At 36.8% G+C, this 22,648-nt stretch overlaps 2 protein-coding genes across 3 annotated transcripts; both read right to left on the reverse strand.

Annotated features, from left to right (window-relative positions):
* Positions 1–119: 119 nt before the first annotated feature.
* Positions 120–22,174, reverse strand: LOC111468939. 2 transcript variants are annotated; one of them, XM_023114106.1, is made up of 7 exons: positions 22,169–22,174; positions 6,781–6,978; positions 1,494–1,697; positions 1,084–1,200; positions 836–985; positions 693–751; positions 120–444 (listed from the first exon to the last, which is right to left on the reverse strand). In XM_023114106.1, the coding sequence occupies exons 2-7, from the start codon at positions 6,937–6,939 to the stop codon at positions 309–311; spliced, it is 825 nt and encodes a 274-aa protein (XP_022969874.1). In that variant the 5' UTR covers positions 6,940–6,978; positions 22,169–22,174; the 3' UTR covers positions 120–308. The 2 variants fall into 2 exon arrangements, with proteins under 2 accessions (XP_022969874.1, XP_022969882.1); XM_023114114.1 differs by lacking the exon at positions 22,169–22,174 and having other exon boundaries at positions 1,494–1,724; positions 6,781–6,884.
* LOC111468886 (peroxidase 41-like) lies at positions 8,860–10,267 on the reverse strand. Its single transcript, XM_023114023.1, has one exon. The coding sequence runs from the start codon at positions 10,037–10,039 to the stop codon at positions 9,047–9,049; it is 993 nt and encodes a 330-aa protein (XP_022969791.1). The 5' UTR covers positions 10,040–10,267; the 3' UTR covers positions 8,860–9,046.
* Positions 22,175–22,648: the final 474 nt, after the last annotated feature.

The raw sequence follows: 22,648 nt of genomic DNA on the forward strand, positions 1-22,648 counted from the left end.
ACCATTAAGAACTCTACCCACAGACGTTTTAGGCTTTAAACGCTTTATGAAACCAACTTTCTCATTTACCAAACACAAACTCAAAACATTCCTCATAAATCTTCATCTGAAAATTTTTGAGACTTCTAATCTGTAAATGTACTTCCCACTGCAGAATTCCTGATTTGAACAGTAAGATTTGGAAAGGGAAATTGGCCCTCTTTGAGCAGGCAGGAGCAGCAACTTTACAAGCAAAATTAGGGTAAAATATTGTAATAATCTCTGTCAAATAATGTATTTACAGAATTTGGAGAAGCTTCTTCTTATTCTTAGTCGAGATAAAAAAGGGTAACGATTTTTCGGAGATTTTTTGCCTCTTGACAAGTTTCCATGAGCAACCTACTATCATGAAATGCAAAGCAAATGACTTGCTGTACATGCGAAATGATGTCCATATTGCATAACCTGCAACTTTCAACAAAGGCATTAGATGGAACATTCAAACTTGAAACATTTTGAAAACAATGTAATGATATACACTTACAAGCAAAGCTACACCAAAATTCTGTTATCTCATTTGATTTTAAATTCAGTTGCAACCAAAGGTATGTCGTTAGAAAATAACTTTACGACGACTTTCATGGACAATCATGAATAGCAGAAATAAGGGTTTTTTTCAAACAACGTAATAATACATTTACACGCAAAGCTACCTGCTAGCTTCTATTAAAGGTAGATGATCGTTGTAGGGCTTCTCTATCACATTCTTAACCTACAAATGCCAAGATAATCATGATAGATAAATAATTCAATGAACATAACAGACCAACCCAATTGAACTCATCAACAAACTTACTTTGGACAATAATTCCTGGCTCTCAGGAGGTTGTTTCTTCAAACTTTGTGGCAAAATGACAGTAAGCAGTTCTGGTTTCTCAGCCCTCAATGCACCTCTGATAACTGCTGCATTGGTTCCAGATGCTCCTGAAGTATAGATGTGATTCTTCTGCATACAGAAGTTATCAAGCAATATGAAGTTTATGTACTCATCAAAAACCAAATAGCCCTTCAGTATAATCATTGACATTAAACCACATATCCTACCGTTATAACCATTGCATAGCTAAGAATCTCGATGAGTTCTTGATGCAAGAAACCCATATTCCGAGTTCCAAAGAAACCAATGGATCTAGGACCTTGTTGTTGAATGGCCAATAACTCCTGTGAAAATAAAAACACATTGTGACTTGAAAGGAGCTTCACGCAAGCATTAAAATGGAGAAATTGTGGGCACTAAGAGCTAAGACTTGAAGCTTTATAAAAGGTCATCCAAAAGAATTACTTCCTCAGGAAATTCTAACATTTGCAAATGCTCAAGTCATGCAGGTAAAAAAACTTCAGATTTGAAATGTATTAGAAGAAAAATATAGTCCATTTTCCTTTTAATCATCTTTTTTCAGAAGATGGCCAACATCCGACATAAGTAATCGAAATGATCGTATCTTATCACTCACCTGTAGATAATCAACATCAGGAACTGGTTTGAACTCAGTCACCATAACTGATCCTGATCCTTCCACTATGGACTGAGCCTGGGTTGGAATTTGAGTGCCTGTCTTCTCATCATTAAACCCAAATCCAAACATCTGCGTTGTATTCTTCGTCTGATGCACATAACTATCTCCATCTTTATCTCCTTTTATATGCCCTTGGATGCACTATAACCAGTACATAAAAAAGATCCCCTGATAGTAAATCATTAGTGAAAACCAACTGCCCACAAATGTGGTGAAGTAGAAACTCGCTATTTATCCATGCCAACTCTAAAATAGTATCAATACCGAACAAAAGTTCCAATTAGAAGGTTCAAGAGAATCAAGTCAACTGGGAATAAAAATCTGTTCGGATAACCTAACAAGATAAGAGCATCAATGTTCCAAAAGAAAATCAATGATTGGCATTGCATATGACAGATGCAAAGATTATGAAGCTGACTAATCATCATAAGTCATCAAGGACAAATCAGTTACAGAAAATACCAAGTTAATCACAAGTTGTTATCAACTTTGATACCTAAAATACGCCATGCAAACAAATTCATCTACACTAGAAATATTTACATGACATCAGCATTTAGACGGGATAATGGATAAGTTTGAATCCATAAAAGTTGTCCTAGAATTATGTTCTTGCTAGAACTACAAGTATAACCATGGTTGATTGACAAATAAGATTAGGTCTGTGTCAACCATATTCGATCAAAATTCAATATTTTCAGACATAGTTTTTGGATCTTGACCACGCATGGGTAAAATCCTCAGCCATCCGCAACAATCAACAAATAATAATAACGAAGAAAAAATTATGTTAATACTTTTTAAGAAAAGAAAGGTGTTTTGGGACCAATTGCTAAAAAGAAACAAATCGCATGTTCTGACACTAAATTTTGGATAGTTTCATAGAGAATCTGATGTTTTTTTTTTTTTTTTTCCTTCTCATGGTGTAAATAGCTCCCCCCTTTTTGTGATTATGCCCTTCATTTCCTCTTTATGATCCAATTGGAAGAATTTGTCGTACTTCAGAAGTCCAGGAGATGAGACTATCATTCCTTTTCTTTTGTATATTCATTAATGAAAGTTGACTTTGATACTGTTCAAAATGAATATAAATTTATCTTATGAATGGGTCAACTACTGAACTTTATAGAAAAAAAATATAACATCCGTAATTTATCTTTGATAAAGGGAAAACGTCATTTTCTTGAAAACAAAGCTGATAATTCTCAGGGATCTCTATGCAATCCTCTACCTCTCTGCCCTCTTCTTGGCTGGAAATAGAAACCTCGGAGAACATATCTTTTTCATCACCTAGCTTTTCCAAATGTTTATTAGAAAACTCAGCCTTGGTATTGGTTGTAGAGCAAAATTTACCCTTTCTTCTTTTCAGAAATGACTTTTCCAGGATCTGTCTCTAAATCTTCCATGAATTCGACTGATTTTGCCCTTTCCTCCGTCTGTCTGCTTTTTGAATTTAGAGGGCAAATCTGGAAAGGCCCACTAATGCAAAGGACTGCTACCACTTTGCTTGGCAGTGGTGTCTACATTCGTGTGGAGCTTGAGGGAAGACTACGATCAGTCATGGGGGTTGTGCAAGCAGTCTTATTAGGCATGTGATTCAAATTTGGGCTGAAGCCTGAAACCTCTCCCTAAACCTTAATAGTCATGGGGGGGTGTGCAAGCAGTCTTATCCGGGTAAAAAATAGTGTCTGATGGGTAAAAGAAATCTTCCCTTAACCTCCACAAATCTATCGAGTTAGGACCTGACATTGTGGCTGCTTCAGATAGAAAACCCACCATGAACTTCAACTTTCTTTTTGGCCAACAACCAGCCAAATTGGAGCGTACTCACATGGGTGGAAAACACCTGGTCTCTATTAAGGAGTTTTCACTTCAGCGAGGATGAATCCACAGTAATTCCCTTGCACTTTAATAGCAACTACTAAGCACTGAATGAGGGAAGAGTTTTGATCTGCACAGTCCACAAAACCCCAACGCAATCACCTATTGCCTTAATGTGGCTCCGCTCCATAAATGCAGGGAATGTTTCTGAAATTTATCCAATCCCCGTAGGAGGGGACCACTGTAGTTTTCCTGCGCCTCAAAGGGGTCCCATCTTTCTAACTTCATTGTCAAGGCTCCAAAAGTAATCCACCCTTACATTTGTGGCTCATAGCCTTGCATACTTGTCGTGGGACACAACAACAGGGCTTTATTAGGGAGGAAGGGATACACAGTGAAAGACTCCTCCAGCAGTTAAAGGGTTTAAGAAATTCATTGTTAAGGGTTTAAGAAATTCTTGCCCAATCGTTGTGGAAGTCTATTCTAGTAATAGAAAACAGTTACCCACTTAAAGAATCTCCGTTGTGCATCATCCTTTTAAGAAGACCAAGAAGTTTCTCTAGTGGTCCATACCTAGGGCTTTTTTGTGGAGTTTGTGGCACCAAATAATCAGTTTTTCATGGTTTGGAGACTAATTTTCATAGTGTTACAGATACCATCCTTTTTCTACTTTTTATTTGTACAAATGAACATCAAAATTTGAAGATTATTTGATTATGTCTCAAGTCTCTATTTGGCTATATATTGTTTGTTTTTTGAGTTCAACAATAGCAGGGTGTAGGATCGAATCATTGATCTTTGGGCTGATTGGTGATCATTTTTGTAATCCACCATTGTGGTTGGAAGTTTCCTTCCTCTCTTCATAACTCTGCTTATCCAACCAAAAAAAAAAAAAAAAAAAAAACTAATAGAAAAAGGGACAAACTGTCAAAATGAATTTATGTGCGGCATGCATTAGGAAAAGGATGAAGGAAATTGACAGTTTTAGGATCTTTTCCCCTCAGAGTTGGATGTTTTCTCCAGAATCTTGTTGAATCATGAAATTTCCTTGCTTTTGATTTTATGAACTAGCGGTTGTCTTACAATTATGTAGAAGACAAAACAATTGTTTGGACGGCTTAAGTAACTATTAGTTTTGAGAGATTTGTTAGTGAAAGGGACAAAATTTGCAGGTGAAAAGACAGATATCATCTATCTAATAGAGCACTTGCTCAAGGGATGACAATGTGTTGAGTTTGGATGCAAATTTCCAGATTTATAGTTATAACGTTAGTGATAGTTTATGAGTTAATCCATCCCAACGTGTAAATTATTATTAGAAACTATATCCAAATAAGTGCATTTTTCCATGTTTTCCCCTCTTTCTTTCATATAAAATTTGACATGTGCGACCCCAAATGTATTGTCGCTGTTAAAACAGATCCCTAAAGGAGATGCCTATTTCATCAATTTAGCAAGTCTACTAACGAAATTAACAGTTTAAGGTTTTGCTATGCTCTAGATAAAAACAAAGTTCCCTGCAACAAACATATATTTTGTTGAGTTTGACACTACAGAAAAAATTCAAACATCTGATCTTTAGAACATATATATAAATTGTAATGTCTTAAGTGGTTGAACTATAGCTTGGTTGGCTCTTCCAAATATATTTTCAAGAGAAAAAAGATATTTACAACAATGGAAACCATGTGTCTTTGTCTCCTTCATTGTGTTATTTGTGCCTAAATGGTGAAGAAACTAATGATTACCTTCTTCTTAGTTGCCACTTTGCAGCGAGAGGGTGAGATCAGTGCCTTAAAGCTTTTGGTCTTGGTGTGTCGTCCTTAGAAGTTGGAACGAGTGGTTGGTAGAATCTCTTAATGGCTAGAAGCTTAAAGACAAGGCAATTGTTTTTTTGTGGAGATGTGTTGCTCGGGCGCTTGTTCGGGAGATTCAGTAGGAAAGAAATAGGAGAATCTTTAAGGATAGGTCCAATTCTTATATTTTGTTTTGTAATAGTGTACAAATTACATTTTATTTGCAGTGTTCTAGAAACAATAAATTCTTTTGCAACTATAGTACTTGTTACAAAAGAATTGGGGAGCAGTGCTTCATTAGTTTTTGTGGGAAGGGTCTCCTTGCCCCTTCGTCCTTAGGTTGTTTCTCTTTTGATAAATATATCTTTGTTTATTCAAAAAAATAACGAGAAACCTTCAACATACGTTTGGAGGAAGATCATTGAGGAAAAACTTGGCTTCCAATTTTGGAAAAAAGGTCGGACACTCTTTCTTCATTCTCCAAAAGGCTCTTGAAAAGATACTCTCAAGCTCAAAAACCTCATTTACTCCAGAATGAAAGTGGCAGTAGGCTTTGGCTCTTCAACATACTTTTGCGAAGATCTTTAGTAGGACATTGTGCCTTTTGCCAAAGCAATTATGAGACTTCATTCTTTACCAAGCCAAAAAGTATCATCCATCAAAGGCCCGTAGATTTCTTCAAACAGAAGCTGGAATCTTGGCATAAGAAAAAGTCACAAGGATGATGAGATTCTTGAAGGGCATCCTATCTCATATTTTGGCAGATTTTCAACCTAACAAACTCGTCAATCATTGGATTTGGATGAGATCTGGATGGCAGCTAAGTGAGCTCTTTTCTTATAGACTTGAGGATCAAGGGGAAGAGTGAGAGTTATCTTCTTTATAATATGATTTGGAAATACCCGAAGAAAGTCAAACCGTTTCTTTTGGGATCTCAAGGGTCTAATGCTTCCCTCCCCTTTTGGCGTAATTTTTCTGGGGTGATGTGCCCTTTGAAGAAAGAGTGAAAAGCACAGGATCATCTTTTCTCAATTGTCATTGCTGTAGTTCCATACAATCCATTTGTAATTGGCACTCAACCAACCCCAGGAGCACCAATGAATATCCTAAACCCACTTTACAATTACGTTAGGGTTGAAATTGAAAAAAAATCGTTTGTTATTTAATGAAATCAATCAATGTCGTACATGAAGCGAACTCCAGATTATCTACCCGCCGTCTTCAACAGTTCAGAAACAACTGCTCTCAACAATCAATTTCAACATCTAGTAAATAATCCTCTCTATTTCTCAATAACCACGTATCTTCTTTTCTTTGTTACAATTTTAGGGCATAAAGAACCAAAGAACTTCTTGAGCATAATAAACACAAAAAGACGAGTACCTCCAAGTCAATAATGCAAGATTCGTAAAGAAACCTACACAATTCTGGCAAGTACGGAGAGTCATTCATTTGAACAAGACATTTGGGAAGACAAAGCAATCAAAATCCGCTCAACCACAAAACAAGAACAGAACAATAACAAGAGCAGGAAAATGGAAAAACACAAAGAAAGAGATAAAAGAAAACAAGAAAAGCGTATGCAGAAATAGAGAGGGAGAAGTTACCAGAGGTGTATGGAGAGAAGCAGGAGGGCGGCGGCGGCGTCCATTAGGGCTTGGGAAGAAGAAGGGATTGGAAATGTTAATGAATCTAAGGGAAGGGGAAGAAGAAGAGGGAAAAGGGAAGAAGACGCAGCAGAGGGATAAAGATGAAGAACAACTCATCCTCTGGACCTCTCTCTCTCTCTCTCTCTCTCTCTCTCTCTACAAAAGTTATTTCGCTTTGCTTTGCTCTCTTTCAGATTTTCTCTCTCTTCTCTCTTTCTTACCTTTTATTTTTTCCTGTAGGGAATATGAGGAGCTAACAAAATATTAAAAAGAGAATATCATCCAAAATTATATTTTTTTTTATTATTATTATTATTTTCATTTTTGTTATGAATAAATACCCTTCTACTTTATCATATTATCTATTATATAATATTAAAATTTACTTCTTTTTTTTCGATTTGGTGTGTAGGGTGAATTTTTAGTAGATGGTTTCGAGTGACGTTAATGTGTAATTGATACGGAAAAATGATGCATGTTACTACCCCGTCACATTCATGATAGAACACCATTGTAAAACACTGTATATCATCGAGTACAGGTTGCTAGAGAAACCTCGGTAGCTAATGATTTGCATAAACCAAAAGAATTTTTTAACAAGATCCACACTTACTGACTTCAACCCAACCCGCGCACAGATACAGTCTAACTTGTTTTAGCCTTCATCTAGCATTGTGTAGCTTGGTCATGAGAATGGCTCGCCTAGGTGAGTCCATCGGTTGCTTGACGTTGACCAATGTCTATGTTAACAATCAGTCCTCTATCTCGTCAATGATTTTGAGTAGTTTGATTGATTTTGACGTAATAATTGGAATGGATTGGTTGGCTACCCGTATCAATTACCATAGAAAGGAAGAAGTGTTTTCGCCGCCATCGAGAGCCATAAATTCAACGGTCCTACACTAGTGTTACCCTCAAGGTAGTTTCCACGATGAAAGCAAAAAGATTAATCCAGTAAGGTGCTTGGGGTATACTTGCCAATGTCGTGGATACAAAAAAGGAAGGAAAGACTTTAAATGCAATGACAGTGGTGAACGAGTTCTCTAACGTATTTTTGGAGGATTTACCAGGGGTACCTCCTTCCCGAGCTATAGATTTCTACATAGAGCTTAAATTGGGTACCAACCCTATCTCCAAGGTACAATTGTAAGATTTATTGGACAAGGGTTTTATCGGCCCTTGTATATTCCCTTGGGGCGCACTAATGTTATTCGTCAAGAACAATGATGGAACGATGCGTTTGTGCATCGATTACAGGAAGCTGAATAAGATAACAGTAAATATTTAATACCCTTTCCTTCGTATAGAGGACTTTTTGACCAACTCAGAAAACCGACAATGTTTTTCAAGATATACCTACGATCATACTACCATTAGATTAAGATCAAAGAGGGAGATGTGATACGAAACACATTTTTGAGATTCAGCTCAATGTCGACTCTATACCATTTGTAACAACTCAGCTCAATGTCAACTCTATACCATTTGTAACAACTCAGCTCAATGTCGACTCTTTACCATTTGTACCAACTCAGCTCAATGTCAGACTCTATGTGAGACTCTACCAACTCAGCTCAATGTCAGACTCTATACCATTTGTAACAACTCAGCTCAATGTTAGACTCTATTACCCTGATGATAATAAATGGTTCTCTATCTCGCATGATCATGATGAGTCAAAGAGAATAAAAAAGATAGGATTAACAACAACATCCTTTGTGCAGTGCATCCGGCTCCACAATGGAATTCGTTTTTACCTTCCATCAAAGGTATAGAAAATGGAGGATCTATCAGACCCAGAACAATTAAATACTATGATGGTGCTTTATTATTTCGTTTGTTATTCAGCAATTCCAAATATTTCGTCTTTCATAATAGAAATATTGTTAAGAGTCTAAAGAGGTCTCCAATAAATCAGCTAAACCCACCACTAGCAAATATGTACTAGAGAGGCAACCCTTTTCACAAAAAAAAAAAAATAAATAATAATAATAATAATAAAAAAGTGCTATATAAAAAATTGTAAAAAAGAATAAATGAAGAGAAAATAAGAGAATTAATTCATTAAAATATGCAATAACCACAATTACAAAAAGGATTCTTCCTCTTCCTCTTCCTCTTCCTCTCACTCTCTCTTCCATCGGTTCTTTTCCAAATCAATCTCACAAAAAAATACGGCAAAAATAAAAAAAAATAAAAAAAAAACAAAAAACAAAAAAATGGCCTAATGGTTGATTGTATTGAACGCATCGCACCTTCTCCTCACATCTCCTTTCTCGCCCGTTTTCACCTCGCGAACGCTCATCTTCTCCATGGCGTGTCCAAAATCCTTGAAGAATAATGCCCGGTTCCCTGCGTACATCTCCACGAATTTCCTCGTCCTCGGATCCTTCGCCAGCGCGTGATCCGACGCCGACACTCCCATTCCTCTCAGCAGATTCTGGTAGTATACGTTGTCGAACTTCCCTGGCGTTACGGGGTCGCTGTACACCGAACTTGCTGGATTCTTCTCGTAGTCGGCGCAGGACTTCTTCAACGCCTCCGCGTATTTCGAATTAATCTCAGGATCTGTTGGCGTGTTTTTGCTGAAATTAAAGAGCCGATCGCTGAATTCCCTGCAATTCGAGAATCCGATTGTGCGTCCGCCGTATAGCGCTACCATTTCTTGAATCGTGAATCCTTTCGCTTCGAATAGCTTAATCAATTCGTCAATTGATTGATTCGGTTTCGGAATGTTACCTTCCACATCTGAAATCTTCGAGACGAGGCTATCTTTTCGCCCTAATTCAACTTTGTACGACGGTCCACCTGAGGCCGCGATGAGATCTCTAGTCGCCTGCGCTAACACATCAGAGCAAGAGACGATCCCAGGGCAAGAGAGCTCTAAGGTGATCTTCGCACGAGTGACAACGTCGAAGGCGTCACCGGGAAGAGCGTGGTTGATTTCAGCATCGCGCTCGGCGTGGTTGAAGACATTGGATGAAATAAGAACAGAGGCATCGCAGCCTCCAACCAAACAATCGCTGAAGAAGAGGCGCATAGATGCAGCGGCGGTGACGGGGCTAGTAGCGTGCTTGCGGGCGACAGTGTCGTGAACGATTTGTGCGAAGTCGGGGCAAGTTTTGTGGTAATAATCGAGAGAAAGCTGAGAGTGAACTGAGAATGGAAGAGATAGGAAAAGTAGAAGAAGAAGAGCGGTAGGGTGAAAGACGGCCATGGCGGGGTAGAGGAAGGAGGTGGGGGAAAACCTGCTTCCTCTGGATGTGTAGTGTTGTGAGGAGGAAGAAGAAAGCAATTGCGGTGTGTGGAAAATGGAGGGATGAATGGGGATTAAGAAGGAGATGGAGGAGTGGATGGGAGAGATTTTGGAAGGTTTGTTAGAGATGGAGCATTGTTAAACATTTAATGCTATTTTTGGTACTTTTATTACTCAAAATATGGTCTACATTCAACGACCAGACAAGATTGGATTGGATTAGCATTTCAATTACGGTGAGTTCATTTTTTAAACAGCACTGAATTGGTTTTGTTTTGGGTTCATGAGCACCACCTTTGAGTTGACCCGAGCTAAATAAATACATATAAAATATATTAAGAATTCACCCCAACTAAATAAATATATTTTACTCAGTATCGAGTTCATGAGCACAACCTTTAAGTTGACCCAAGCTAAATAAATAAATATATATATATATATATGATATATGATATATTCTTCGTATTAATAATAAAAAATATATAAATAAATAAATAAATAAGCATATTTGATTTGAATTTATTTATCAACTTTTAATATATTATTTAAGATTGTATCATAATAATATATTATTTAAAATTGCAAGCCCATTAGGTTGTGTAAAAAAAAAAATAGACCAACCCAACCCAACCCAACCCATGACCAGTACACCCTACTTTCTAGGATCTAACAATCTAAGGCCAGCCTTGTAGCTGACATAGTGTAAGTATGTTATTACTATGGGAGCATGTATAATTACTGGAAGGATGTTCAATATCGATTCCCGATAAGTTAATTCCTGCTAGTGTATTTATCGGGTTGTCCACCTAAACTCGAGGTTGTTATAGATGTAATAACAAAACTTCGTAAAAAAATATCTCAAGAAATCTATGAAAATCAAATTAAGTCTCAAGAGTAGAATTAGTGTTTTACTACCAACCACAAATTTCATGTTGGCCCAAGTACTCATACGGGAAATTACAATCAAGGATTACTCTATCAACCATCATCTACTTCAGTGTCAACTCTATATCATTTGTAACAACTCAAGCTCGTTACTAGTAGCTTTGGTACACCGCCCAATGTTGACTATATATCATTTGTAACAATTCAAGCTCACTGCTAATAGTTCTGACATTAAGGGTGTACATTCAACTAAACAACCCAGACCAACCCATCTCAAATTATAGGGATTGAATTGGGTTAATTTTTCTGAACTTGAATTGGCTTAGTTCGATTTTGGGATTGTGGGACTAACCCCTCGAGACCCGAGCCAAAAAGAACTTATAAAATAAATTAAGCAATTTAGCATATTTATGGTTATGTCAGAGTGTCGATGAAGCCTTATTGAAACTATTCACACGCTAGTTTGACTCTAGTATTGTACATCTATTTTTTTATCACCAATTACATGCTGGTATTTAGTTGTCTATAGTTCTATGGGAAGAACTATTTTAAATTTGGTTGAATAATTATGGATTGATTTATGTTTGTTTGTGAATTGTTAATATATTTTATATGAGATTGTATGGAATAATTATGAATAGTTGATAAATAAAAAATTTTAAATTTTTTTTTTTTAAACCTAAACTCAAAATAAAAGAATGGGTTGAGTTACCAATCTAACCAACCAGAACTTTTGAATTGGTCCCAAAGAAAAAAAAAGAAAGAGATGGTATGCTCTAAGGCCCAAGAGAATGATACTAACTTACGTGTAATATTTAATATTCATATATAAAGAAGGGGACGAACCCCTATGGTCATCCAAAGTGAACGAGACATGGCGATCTATGAGGTTTGTATCCTAACTTGAAAGAGTAGTCTTGATCTAAGATTAAATATTAATAGTAAAAACTTTTAATTTATTTTAAAAGATTATAATACTCCCTTGGTAACTTAAATATTTTATGATTTTTATTAGTGTGATTATTGTTGCTGTTGATCACCTTGCTTTCTTAAACCCTAGGGTCGGCAGGATTCAGTCAGACCCCCTTAAACCCTAGGGTTGCAGTGGCAGCCTCCTTTAGGTAGGAGCACGCGTCAGTGTACGTCAGGGCAAGGAGAGATAGACGTGGCACCGTAGACGGACGAACGACGGCGCTTCCACTGGTGACAGTAGCCAAGCTCCGCGATTAGGGCTGTCGAGGCTTACGGGCGAGGAAGAAGAAGCGGCGGGCATGGGTCGACCCTCGGCATTCCGCGAGTTCGTCTCGGCCAGCGTAGAGCCGCACCTCGCAGGCCGCGCTCGGACACCACACTCGGCCTTGTTCCCTTTCGGCCCAAACTAGAGACATGCCTAGAAACCCTGCGCCGTCAGTGTTCTTTGCAGCCCATCGGTTTCAGCTCCATCGGCGACTCTATGCACTCCCAGCTCGGCTTGGCGATGCAGCTTGGTGGCTCGACATCCGAATAGTATACTGATTTCTAGGTTTTCGACCCTTTTGGAGCCATTCCCACCCTTGTTTCAACCATTTGAGGTTATTATAACTCCATTTTGATAAAAAAAAAAAAAAAAAACTTGTGATAGGGACGTACCTTGGTAGCTAGGCATAAGAGCTAGTTGTGAAAGGGCTCTAAGTGTATCATGTTACCTTATAGGAGGTAGTTAGGCGTCAGAGTTAGCATTGTGGGTGACTTCGGCCAAGGCCAAGAAAGTAAGTAACCTTACTGTTGGTGTTAGTTATGTATGTAAGTATGTTGGTGCGTGTCCTGTAGCCCTTGCATGCACCATGTGTGTTGTTGATGTTGTTGAGTTTTATGTCTTAAAACTCATAATTTGTAAACAAAGACATATTCTATTTTTAATAAAGCTATTATTGATGTTTATTCACTAAAAATTGTTATTGAATAGAGTGAACTTTACGATCATTAATCAAATCCAATAAACTAAGAACACTCTGGCTATAGTATGATTACTTGAACTATATGTAGAGACATAAAAGTGGATCAAGTTCAAGTATATAGTCAAAATAATCTATAGTATAAGGATAAGACTGAGTACCTTATTCTGGGAACACTATGGATGCGGCTCACTTTTGTATATGATATAAACAATGTGATCCCTAAATTGTACATGTGAAGACATGTGAGTGGGGGCGTCCTATGCAATGAGTATTGCATAAGATCAGACCATGAAGAAAATCACTCTCTCTTTATAATGTCGTTTACTATTGAGACTAATTTTCTTTTCATTCGATGACCTAGGTAACTCGATCTTAATCTTGAGCTAACCATGAACTTCTGTTCATTCGGAATTATCCTTAGATTTGCATGGGTGAGAGTGGCTCGAGTTCGCCGACTCAATAGGCCTCCCATTTCAGGGGTAAGACTGGGTGAATAGCTGGGGACGTGGGATGCAAGATGGAATTCGCTCCTACCCACTTTTAGGGATAGAAGAGAGGTAGTTCCCTTAAGTACTGACTCCAGGTCTTGAACAAGGGGCCCCACCCACTCATTGGCCTGAGAGGGATTTGGTTTACTGGTTGGACCACAAACCAATTGTTTATAAGAGGATCAGTGGGACATAAGAAACAAGAAGTAACTTCAGGCGTAAAACGGTTAATTGACCCAGCTCTAGTTACGAACAACCTGTGAAAGATCGACTTACTAATCATGGTTATATCAAATGGATAGAAATATATCTTTAGTGAGTGGAGCGCAACTACTAGGCTATAGTGGAGTGTCCTAGTAGTTAACGAATGTTGGTTAACAAGGTTAATGGTTTAACCAGTTAATCTTGGATCGTTGGAGCCCATGATCTATAGGTCCATTAGGTCCCTCTGTTAACTCATATCAGACTAAACCTAGCTCATATCAGACTAAACCATAGAACAGTGTGACGAGTGAGTTCGAAGTGTTCGAATTCAAATTAGAGAATATGCGCTACATATATACGATATATTTAACTGCATTTTTGTTTTATTTATGTACGGCTGGTGGTGGATGCTGCCAAGGCCATGGAAGTCTTAAGGAGGGGTTGTAGTGTCGTAGGCGTCTTGTTGGATTCTCTCGGTTAATAGTTATTGCAATTGTTCCTCTAGTTCTCTGTTGATTATTTCTAGGTTAGGTTGTCGTTATTGTTTTCCCCCAGGTATGAAATACTTATAATAATGAACATATTGTCGTTATTGAGACTCTCTTACGTGAACTCTCGTTCTGTCGTTATGCAAGTACAAGGTAACGTCACTAATTAAGTTATAGAAAATTAAGGGCGTTACAGTTGGTATCAGAGCCCTAGATCACAAGTCTTGTAGACTGGCCTACGATGTAGGCCTAAGGCACTTCCATGGTCCTCCAGCAACTGCACCGTTACCGTCAGGTATGTGTATATATTGTAAGGAAGAATTACAGTTGTACGTTCTCTTGTCCTGATGTTAGTGCGTCCCATGATGTGACAGATATATGCTTGTGGGTGTATTCGGCTAATGTCATTGCATGTGTACGCAACTTATGCCCTTGTGATTGTTCATATAAGTGGATAGATTAGTATGTAACCTCACAGCTATTGTTAGGTTTAGATATGTCACCCAGGACGCGAGGAAGGAGTACTAGGAGTCGAACCCCAGTTAGGGGTAGGAGCGTGAGGGGACGGGGTCCCAATCGTGAGGACACCGTGGAGGGGCCCGACGTAACGATGACGTGCCTACTGCCAACGACACTCCAGCCCGCTCGAGACTCAGTGGCGAAATTGGTCGACGTATTGTGGATCGTAGTACGAAACCTGTCCGGTGACCAACCAGCTAATGACTCAGCCTCCACTAGAGAAGCCAGGTGCCTGCGAGATTTTAAGCGAGGTGACCCACAGACCTTCAATGAGACTTCTGATGACCCGACAGAGGCATAGTTGTGGTTGAGTTCCATAGAGACCGTATTCAGGCTGACAAACTGACAAACTGTTTCGTTGCCTCCAAACTTTTTCTTCATCGAATCCCAAATGTTCTTGGATGTTTTGCGATTCAAGATCTGTTAAAACACAACTCGATTAATTGCTTGGATCAGGTAGTGCTTCACTTGATGGTCCGTCATCTTGAACTCCTCTAGATTCCTTTTCTGTGCTGCAGTCACTTCGATTCTCTCTGCCGGTTCGGTGTAACCCTCTTCCATCTCCACAAACCCGTGGCAAGCAAGAGGTTTTCCATCAGTTCACTCCAATGGTCATAATGACCATCAAACTGTGGAATCTTGGTGAGTGTTTTGTCGTTGCTCATTTTCTCTCTTGGATCACTTTGTTTTGCTGCTTTGGCTCTGATACCAAATGATAGGTAAATTACAGAGACTTGGCAAATATACAAAAAAATGATCATTCTTTATTCATAGGGTCCAATGCCTTTTATAGAAAAATACGAAAAAGGACACAACTCAACTGACTCCACTAATAACAAGAAAAAATAGCTAACAGAAATTTGCTACCTCAACAATCTTACCCTAGTGAAGAACAATGATAATTTTGATGTTTTGGCATAGTGGAAAGCAAATGAGTTTAAATATAGAGTTTTATCGAAAATTGCCCAACATGTTATGGCCATTCCAGTGTCGACTGTATCTTCTGAATCAACATCTAGTATGGGTGAGAGAATTCTTGATTCTTTTAGGAATTCTTTGACACCTAAAACAGTGGAAGCTCTCATATGTACATAAAATTGGATCAGTAGAAAATCAATATCTTTAGATATTCCTCCACAACTTGAAGATTTGGAGATTTGTTTTAAGATTGAGACAAGTAACTCCACATATATTTATTGTCTATTTATTAAGATGTATTCTATATTGTCGTATCCCAATTTATATTTTATTTTCCAGATAATTTAAGACCTTCAAGCTCCACCAATGTCATGCAAGAATAATTATTTTTCAATGTAAGTAAAATATTTGAAGTTACACTATGCTTTATCTAAACAATCTTAAAACGGTACTAACTTTCAAGATGCTATTTTTCTTTCATAGGAATTAAGAATGCAATAAAGGGTTGGATAGTATTAAATTTTTAGGTATTTTGTTGAATGTTGTAACTTCGGAATTAATTCATTGAATATTCTTTGCATATTTATAGGTGAATTTTTAGGCATTTTGTTGAATGATTATATATTGTAAATGTAGATAATTTAATTAGATGTGGTAACTTTGGAATTGATTCATTGCATATTCTTTAATATTTATAGGTGATAATATGAATGTAATAGAGAATTTGATATTTTTTTTATCTACAACTTATAGGTAGTAATTGTTTTATAATTTTAGGTCATACAAATTAAATTTTTTTAATTTTTTTTGGACCAACCCGAACCCAACCCGAAAATAGAGGGTTGGGTTAGGTTGGGTTACCAATCCAACCAACCCGAACTTTTGGGTTGGGTCAAAAAAATCCTTGAACCCAACCCAACCCGGACCATGTACACCCTAAATTCTTGTAAGGTGCTAGTTTTTTCTTTCAACCACACGCTTTTGTTGAGGATTCCTTGGGGAGGAGATACAAACCATTATCTTCACAAAAATTTTCAAATGCTACGCTATCAAATTCTCCTCCATATTCACTCCTAATTTTAGTAATTAAAAAATATTTTTTTCATTTTGAACTCTTGTTACAAAACTAAGTAAAATTTGTCGAACATCATTATTATGTTTTATCATCAAAACTCAAGTAAATCTCGAAAAATCATAAACTATCACAAAGACATAGTAATTCCCTCTATAGCTTAGCTATTTTAGAAGGGCCAAATAAGTCCATATAATAATGGAAGAGCGCGTCGAAATCACATTTTTTAGATTTGAAAGAGGACGACAAACATCACATTTAAATTTAAATTTAAATTTAGGAAGGCCTATACTAATAATTTTTTTGAGATATTTGAAATCAATTGCATACTAGCAATCATGTGTCAGAATTTAGTGCAACTTATTGCTAGTTTGAATTAGTCAAGATATTCGTAATCAGTTAATATTTGGATAATATATTAGTCATAGAATATATCTTATATATTGGTAATTAGCCAATATTTTTTCTTTTATATTTGATTAGTAGTATATTTTATTTTATTCTTGGTTAGTTTATATTTTCTTGATTGGTAGATATTAATTGGTATCTTGTATCCTATTTAAACGTTGTGAATATCAATGAAGATTGAACCTTCGATCCCAATTTTTATTTCTCATTCTTAACTCTGTATTGATTATTTGAGTAATAATATTTTCAGATCAATTCACACCTTTTTTTTAGTGGTAGATATTGTGTTGTTGGTATCAGAGCCAAGTTGGTAACTAAGGGTTTGATATTATTACTCAACTAGATTTGAATGGTGGAAGTGTTTCTATGGGTATAGCTATGGAAAAGCTTGTCACCAATAATTATAATTATGGAAGTTATGTATGAAAGCTTATCTACAGGGGCAAGATTTATGGGATTTAATTGAAGGTGATGACAAGAAATTCCGGCAGATACTCCACAGAATGTTGAATTACACCGAAAATGAAGATCAAATGTGGAAAAACTTTATTTACGTTGCGAACTTTGATTAGTAAGAAATATATTGATCATATTCGTGATTTAAAGTCACCAAAGCAAGCGTGGGAAACACTTCAAAAGTTGTTCACTAAGAAAAATACAGCTCGATTGCAATTTCTAGAGAATGAACTAGTTGTGGTAACTCAAGGTAATTTTTCGGTTAAAGAATATTTCTTGAAAGTGAAGAATTAGATGCTGAGCAGCCAGTGAGTGAGTGATGCTCGATTACGACATTATCTTATTCGTGGATTACGAAAAGACTTTATGCCCTTTGTTTCCTCAATACAAGGGTGGGCAAATCAACCTACATTTATTGAATTGGAGAATTTTCTTTCTAATCAAGAAGCTTTGATTAAGTAAATGACTAGCAGCAACGAGCTTTCTCCAAAGTTAAAAGATGTGTTGTATGTCAAAGATCAAAAAAGACAAAATTTTCATTCAGAGCCTTCATCAAGCAATGAGAATCAATTCAGAAGTGAAGAGTCGTTAAAGAAGCCATTTAAAGTTTGTTATAACTATGAAAAACCTGGCCATTTTAAACGAGATTGTCGGATGAAAGTGGTGTATCATCGTTGCGGAAAGTCAGATCATATTAAGCCAAATTGCCGAATCAAAATGCAGGAATCAGAAGCAAATGTTGTACCATGAAAGTAAAAATTCTTTAGATCCATCTTGGGAACACTATTTAACTATTGAGGTTCTTGACCCGCTAACAAACGTGACTTCAGCTGTACATCAAGATGATGTTTCTACAGATCTTCATGCCTTTATAGACTACAATGAAGAATGGATTGTCGATTCTGGTTGTTCTCGTCATGCAACTGGAAACGAAACTCTTCTATCAGATGTTCGTCCACATTGTCAAAATAAGAGTAAATGACCTAGCAACGTGGCTGAATTGGAATCACGACTTCCTCAACTCCAGAAGGAACTGAAGAAAACAAGTGATCAACTGAGCGCATTTGAATCACACTAAAAGCAAGCCCAACAGGAAGCAGAACAAGCAAAGAAACAACTATTAGATATGTCTGCAAAGTTTGAAGAATCCCAATGGCAGGTGCTTGAGCTCTCAACTTCTGAGGAAGATCGTGTTCAAGAACTGCACAAACTTTCTCAAGATCGTGATCGAGCATGGGAGTCTGAACTCAAAGCTGTTCAGAAGCAGCATGCAATGGATGCTGCTACATTGGCCTCCGCCATGAATGAAGTTCAGAGGCTCAAGGTCCAGCTGAACATGGTGTTTGAATCCAACCAAACTCACAGTAACCTCGCTGAGTCTGCACAAGTTGAGATGGATTATTTAAGAACACAGCTCTCAGAGACACTCTCTCTTGTGGAAAAACTGAAAAATGAGCTCAATTACTGTAGAGATATGAAGCTCAAGCCCTCAACATTGCAAGGAAAAACCAAAATCAATTCGAAACAGCCAAAGTAACTGTGGAAAAGCTTCAATCAAATGGAATCAAAACTGTTGAAGCCTACAACTCTTTGTCATTAGAATTAGAGCAATCAAAAGATCAAAATTCATGGAGAGATGACTTTGATTTTCGTGGAGGAAAGGGAAGAGGCCAAAAAGGTTTAAATTCTGGTCGTGTTGGTGGTGTTCAAAGGAAATAGAGTAGGGAGAGGAGGCAGAAGAAGACCTGCTGGGAGAGAGAGTCAAAGAGTGGAATTCCATTGCCAATATGATAGGATCTCCTTTTGGACCTCTAGGACCAATGCAGCCACTTATTCCTGACATGTCACTCAGTCCAGGCCCACCAGTTTCTCCCGCTTTTCCACCCGGACCATCAGGACATAGATTTCCTCCAACAATAGAGACTCCACCAAGTGCTGCCATGTATCGATACATTAGTAAAGTTTGAAGTTTTTTCGTAAGGCTCTCGAAGTTATTGAGAAATAAGCTTGCACTAATGGAGGGGTCAGAATTTAGTGCAACTCATTGATAGTTTGAATTAGTCAAGATATTCATAATCCGTTAATATTTGGATAATATATTAGTTATATTGACTAATATATGTTTTTTATGATTTGATTAGTAGTATATTTTATTTTATTCTCAAGATTTAGTTAGTTTATATTTTAGGGATTTGTAGGTATTAGTTTGTATCCTATTTAAACGTTGTGAATATCAATGAAGATTGAACCTTTTATTCCAATTCTATTTCTCATTCTTAACTTTATATTGTTTCCTTGAATAATAATATTTTCAGATCTATTCACACTTTTGAGTGATAGATACGGTGTCAACATGTTCTAATCTTTTATGTCATAACCAAGTAGGAGAGTCATTACCTATAGTATCCTTACCAATTATTTTACCCTTTTTGTTGTTGACAAAACTTACTGAGCCACCGTCCTTCTTGGAAACACCCACAAACTTGGATTGGTTTCCAGTCATGTGTCTTGACCAACCACTATCCAAATACCACTTATTTTTTCTTTTGCTTTCAAATAAACCTCATCTTCTTCATCCTCTTTGTCACTATGAGCCATGAAGCAAAAATTTGCTACTTCTTCATTCCTTGCACTTTCATCACTATCATCTCAAGTAGCCTTCATTGCTTTCTTCCTGGATTTCTTAGATGATTTGAGGAGAGGACAATTCGGTCTTATATGACCTGGCTTTTTACATTCATAACATATTATCTCTATCATGTTTGCTCTTTTCACTTTTTGGTTGATGAAATGTTTCCTAAATTGTTTCTTCTTTTTTATGAAATTTTTATACTTATATGTGAAGTAGACAACATCATCTTCACAAGGGCTTTCTCATCGTCGGAGTCAACTTCCAATGTGATGGACTTTAGAGCTATACTTTTTTTCTTTTTGGATTCTTCCCTGCGCTCCTCCTCTTCCATACACTCTTTCATGGTAATCTCATGTGTCATGAGAGAACCAACAAGTTCATCTAAATGAAGTTTTGTGAGATCATTTGCTTCTTCGATTCCAATCACCTTTGTTTCCCAACTTTTAGATAGAGACCTAAGAATTTTCCCTAAATTTTCGGGAGAGTATATTTTTTAGAAATTTTTTCAAAACATTTAGAATTTTAGTAAATCTAGTAAACATATCACTTATAAATTCATTTGCATCAATTTTAAATAGTAATTATGAACTAACCTGCTAATCTTTGTTTGTTTAACTTATTTGTTTCCTCCTTAATTACTTCAGAGTTTTCCAAATTTCATAAGAACACACATTCTTTATTAAATTCATCGTTACTTATGGCACAATAAAGCCAATTTATAACACTAGAATTAAAAAAAAAAAAAAATCATATGGGCGGATCAAATTCATCCTCCATTTTAAGCTCCTCAATATTATTAACAATTTTTATTGGTTAAATTTATCGTGAAATAATGTCGACCACATGTTTTACTTTTATATATATATAATAAAAATATATATTAATGAAAACAATGTGATTAAAGTTTATTTTTATTATTCAAATAATTTTATTTCAATTTAAAAGTAATTGAAAACTCTCCATTTGTTACTCTACCAAAGTTACGAGTGTCATACTTCGATTGGTTTATGATATCAATTTTTTTGTCACATCATCAGGTCGAGTATTTTGTTTCAACTTAAACTTCTTTGTTTTAGCTATAACTTGAGTGAACAAAAAAAAGGTGTTGAAATCGTTATTCTCAATCTTACACTGTGGACAATTCAAAATACTGTTAATAATCAGATGTAATTTGTTATCATCAAAACATCAATCAATTAATTAAAATTAATTAATTTGAGATTAAGGGCCAAAAAGTCAACCAGGGTTTCTGTGAAAGATGAAAGGTTGATTGAGAAGAAAATGAGAGTGTATGTTGGCCAAGGGGAAACCGATTATGTTGGAGAAGGTGAGGTTGTATGTACAGAGTATGGTGAATGGTGATTTGGAGGGTCAAAAAGGTGGAGCCGAAGAGTAATCAATCGGCTCTGCTTGCAACAGTCATGGAGACTGTCCGTGCGGCGCCAAAGCCAGCAGTGGTGGTGGGGAAGAACAATAGAGGATTCAAAAGCCATTGAAAAGAAAGTATTAGTGTTGCTAAACATAAATGACTCTGATAACATGAGAATGTTTGCTTAAATCCACCCCACCTAAATAATGCGAAAATTATCTATTTATAATCAAATAAATTACAAGGATATGGTAAGAATAATAAATTAAAATAACAATAAAGGAAAGATACATATATTAACAAGTTGCCTTGTAATAAAATATTAAATATGATATATATGTGTTAAGGATAGTTGACCGTTAATTATAAGGCAAATATCTAGATATTTACCTTACATTACGGGTTACCATATTTGCTCTTTTATTAAATGCAAATATATTGTATTCATTTATTATTCTTTCCTTTTATCGCTATTTTCTTATTATTGGTAATTTACCTTATTTGATTATAAATAAGAGAACTCTCACCACCATTTGGGTGTGGTGGATTAATCAAACATTCACATGGTATCAGAGCCCTTTCGGTTTAACAACCCTGATCCTTTCTTCTCTATGGCTTCCGAATCTTGTTATCATCTTCTTCCTTTCAATACTCTAATCCATATGATCACCATCAAACTTTCTTCCTCCAATTATCTTCTTTGGAAAAGCCAACTTCTCTCTCTCCTTGAGAGTCAAGACATGCTGGGCTATGTCGATGGAACTATGGTTCCACCACCTTGCTTTGAACCAGAAACCTCCTCAACATTCAACCCCAAATATTTGGCATGGAGAGCAACCGATCAACGACTTCTTTGTCTCCTGCTCTCCTCTCTCACTGAGGAAGCCATGGTTGTTGTCGTTGGTTTCTCTACTGCACGTGATGTTTGGCTTGTGTTGGAAACTACGTTCAGCCATCAGTCAAAAACTCGTGAACTGAGACTCAAGGATGACTTGCAGTTGATGAAACGTGGCACAAAACCTGTTGCTGAGTATGCCCGTGCCTTCAAAAAAATTTGTGACCAACTTCATGTCATTGGCAGACCCGTCGAGGACATTGATAAAGTGCACTGGTTCCTTCGTGGACTCGGCACCGAATTTTCAGCTTTTTCTACTGCTCAGATGGCTCTCACCCCTATCTCCTGTTTTGCAGATC

The sequence above is a fragment of the Cucurbita maxima genome, unplaced genomic scaffold, assembly GCF_002738345.1.
Source record: "Cucurbita maxima cultivar Rimu unplaced genomic scaffold, Cmax_1.0 Cma_Scf00002, whole genome shotgun sequence".
Lineage (NCBI taxonomy): Eukaryota > Viridiplantae > Streptophyta > Magnoliopsida > Cucurbitales > Cucurbitaceae > Cucurbita > Cucurbita maxima.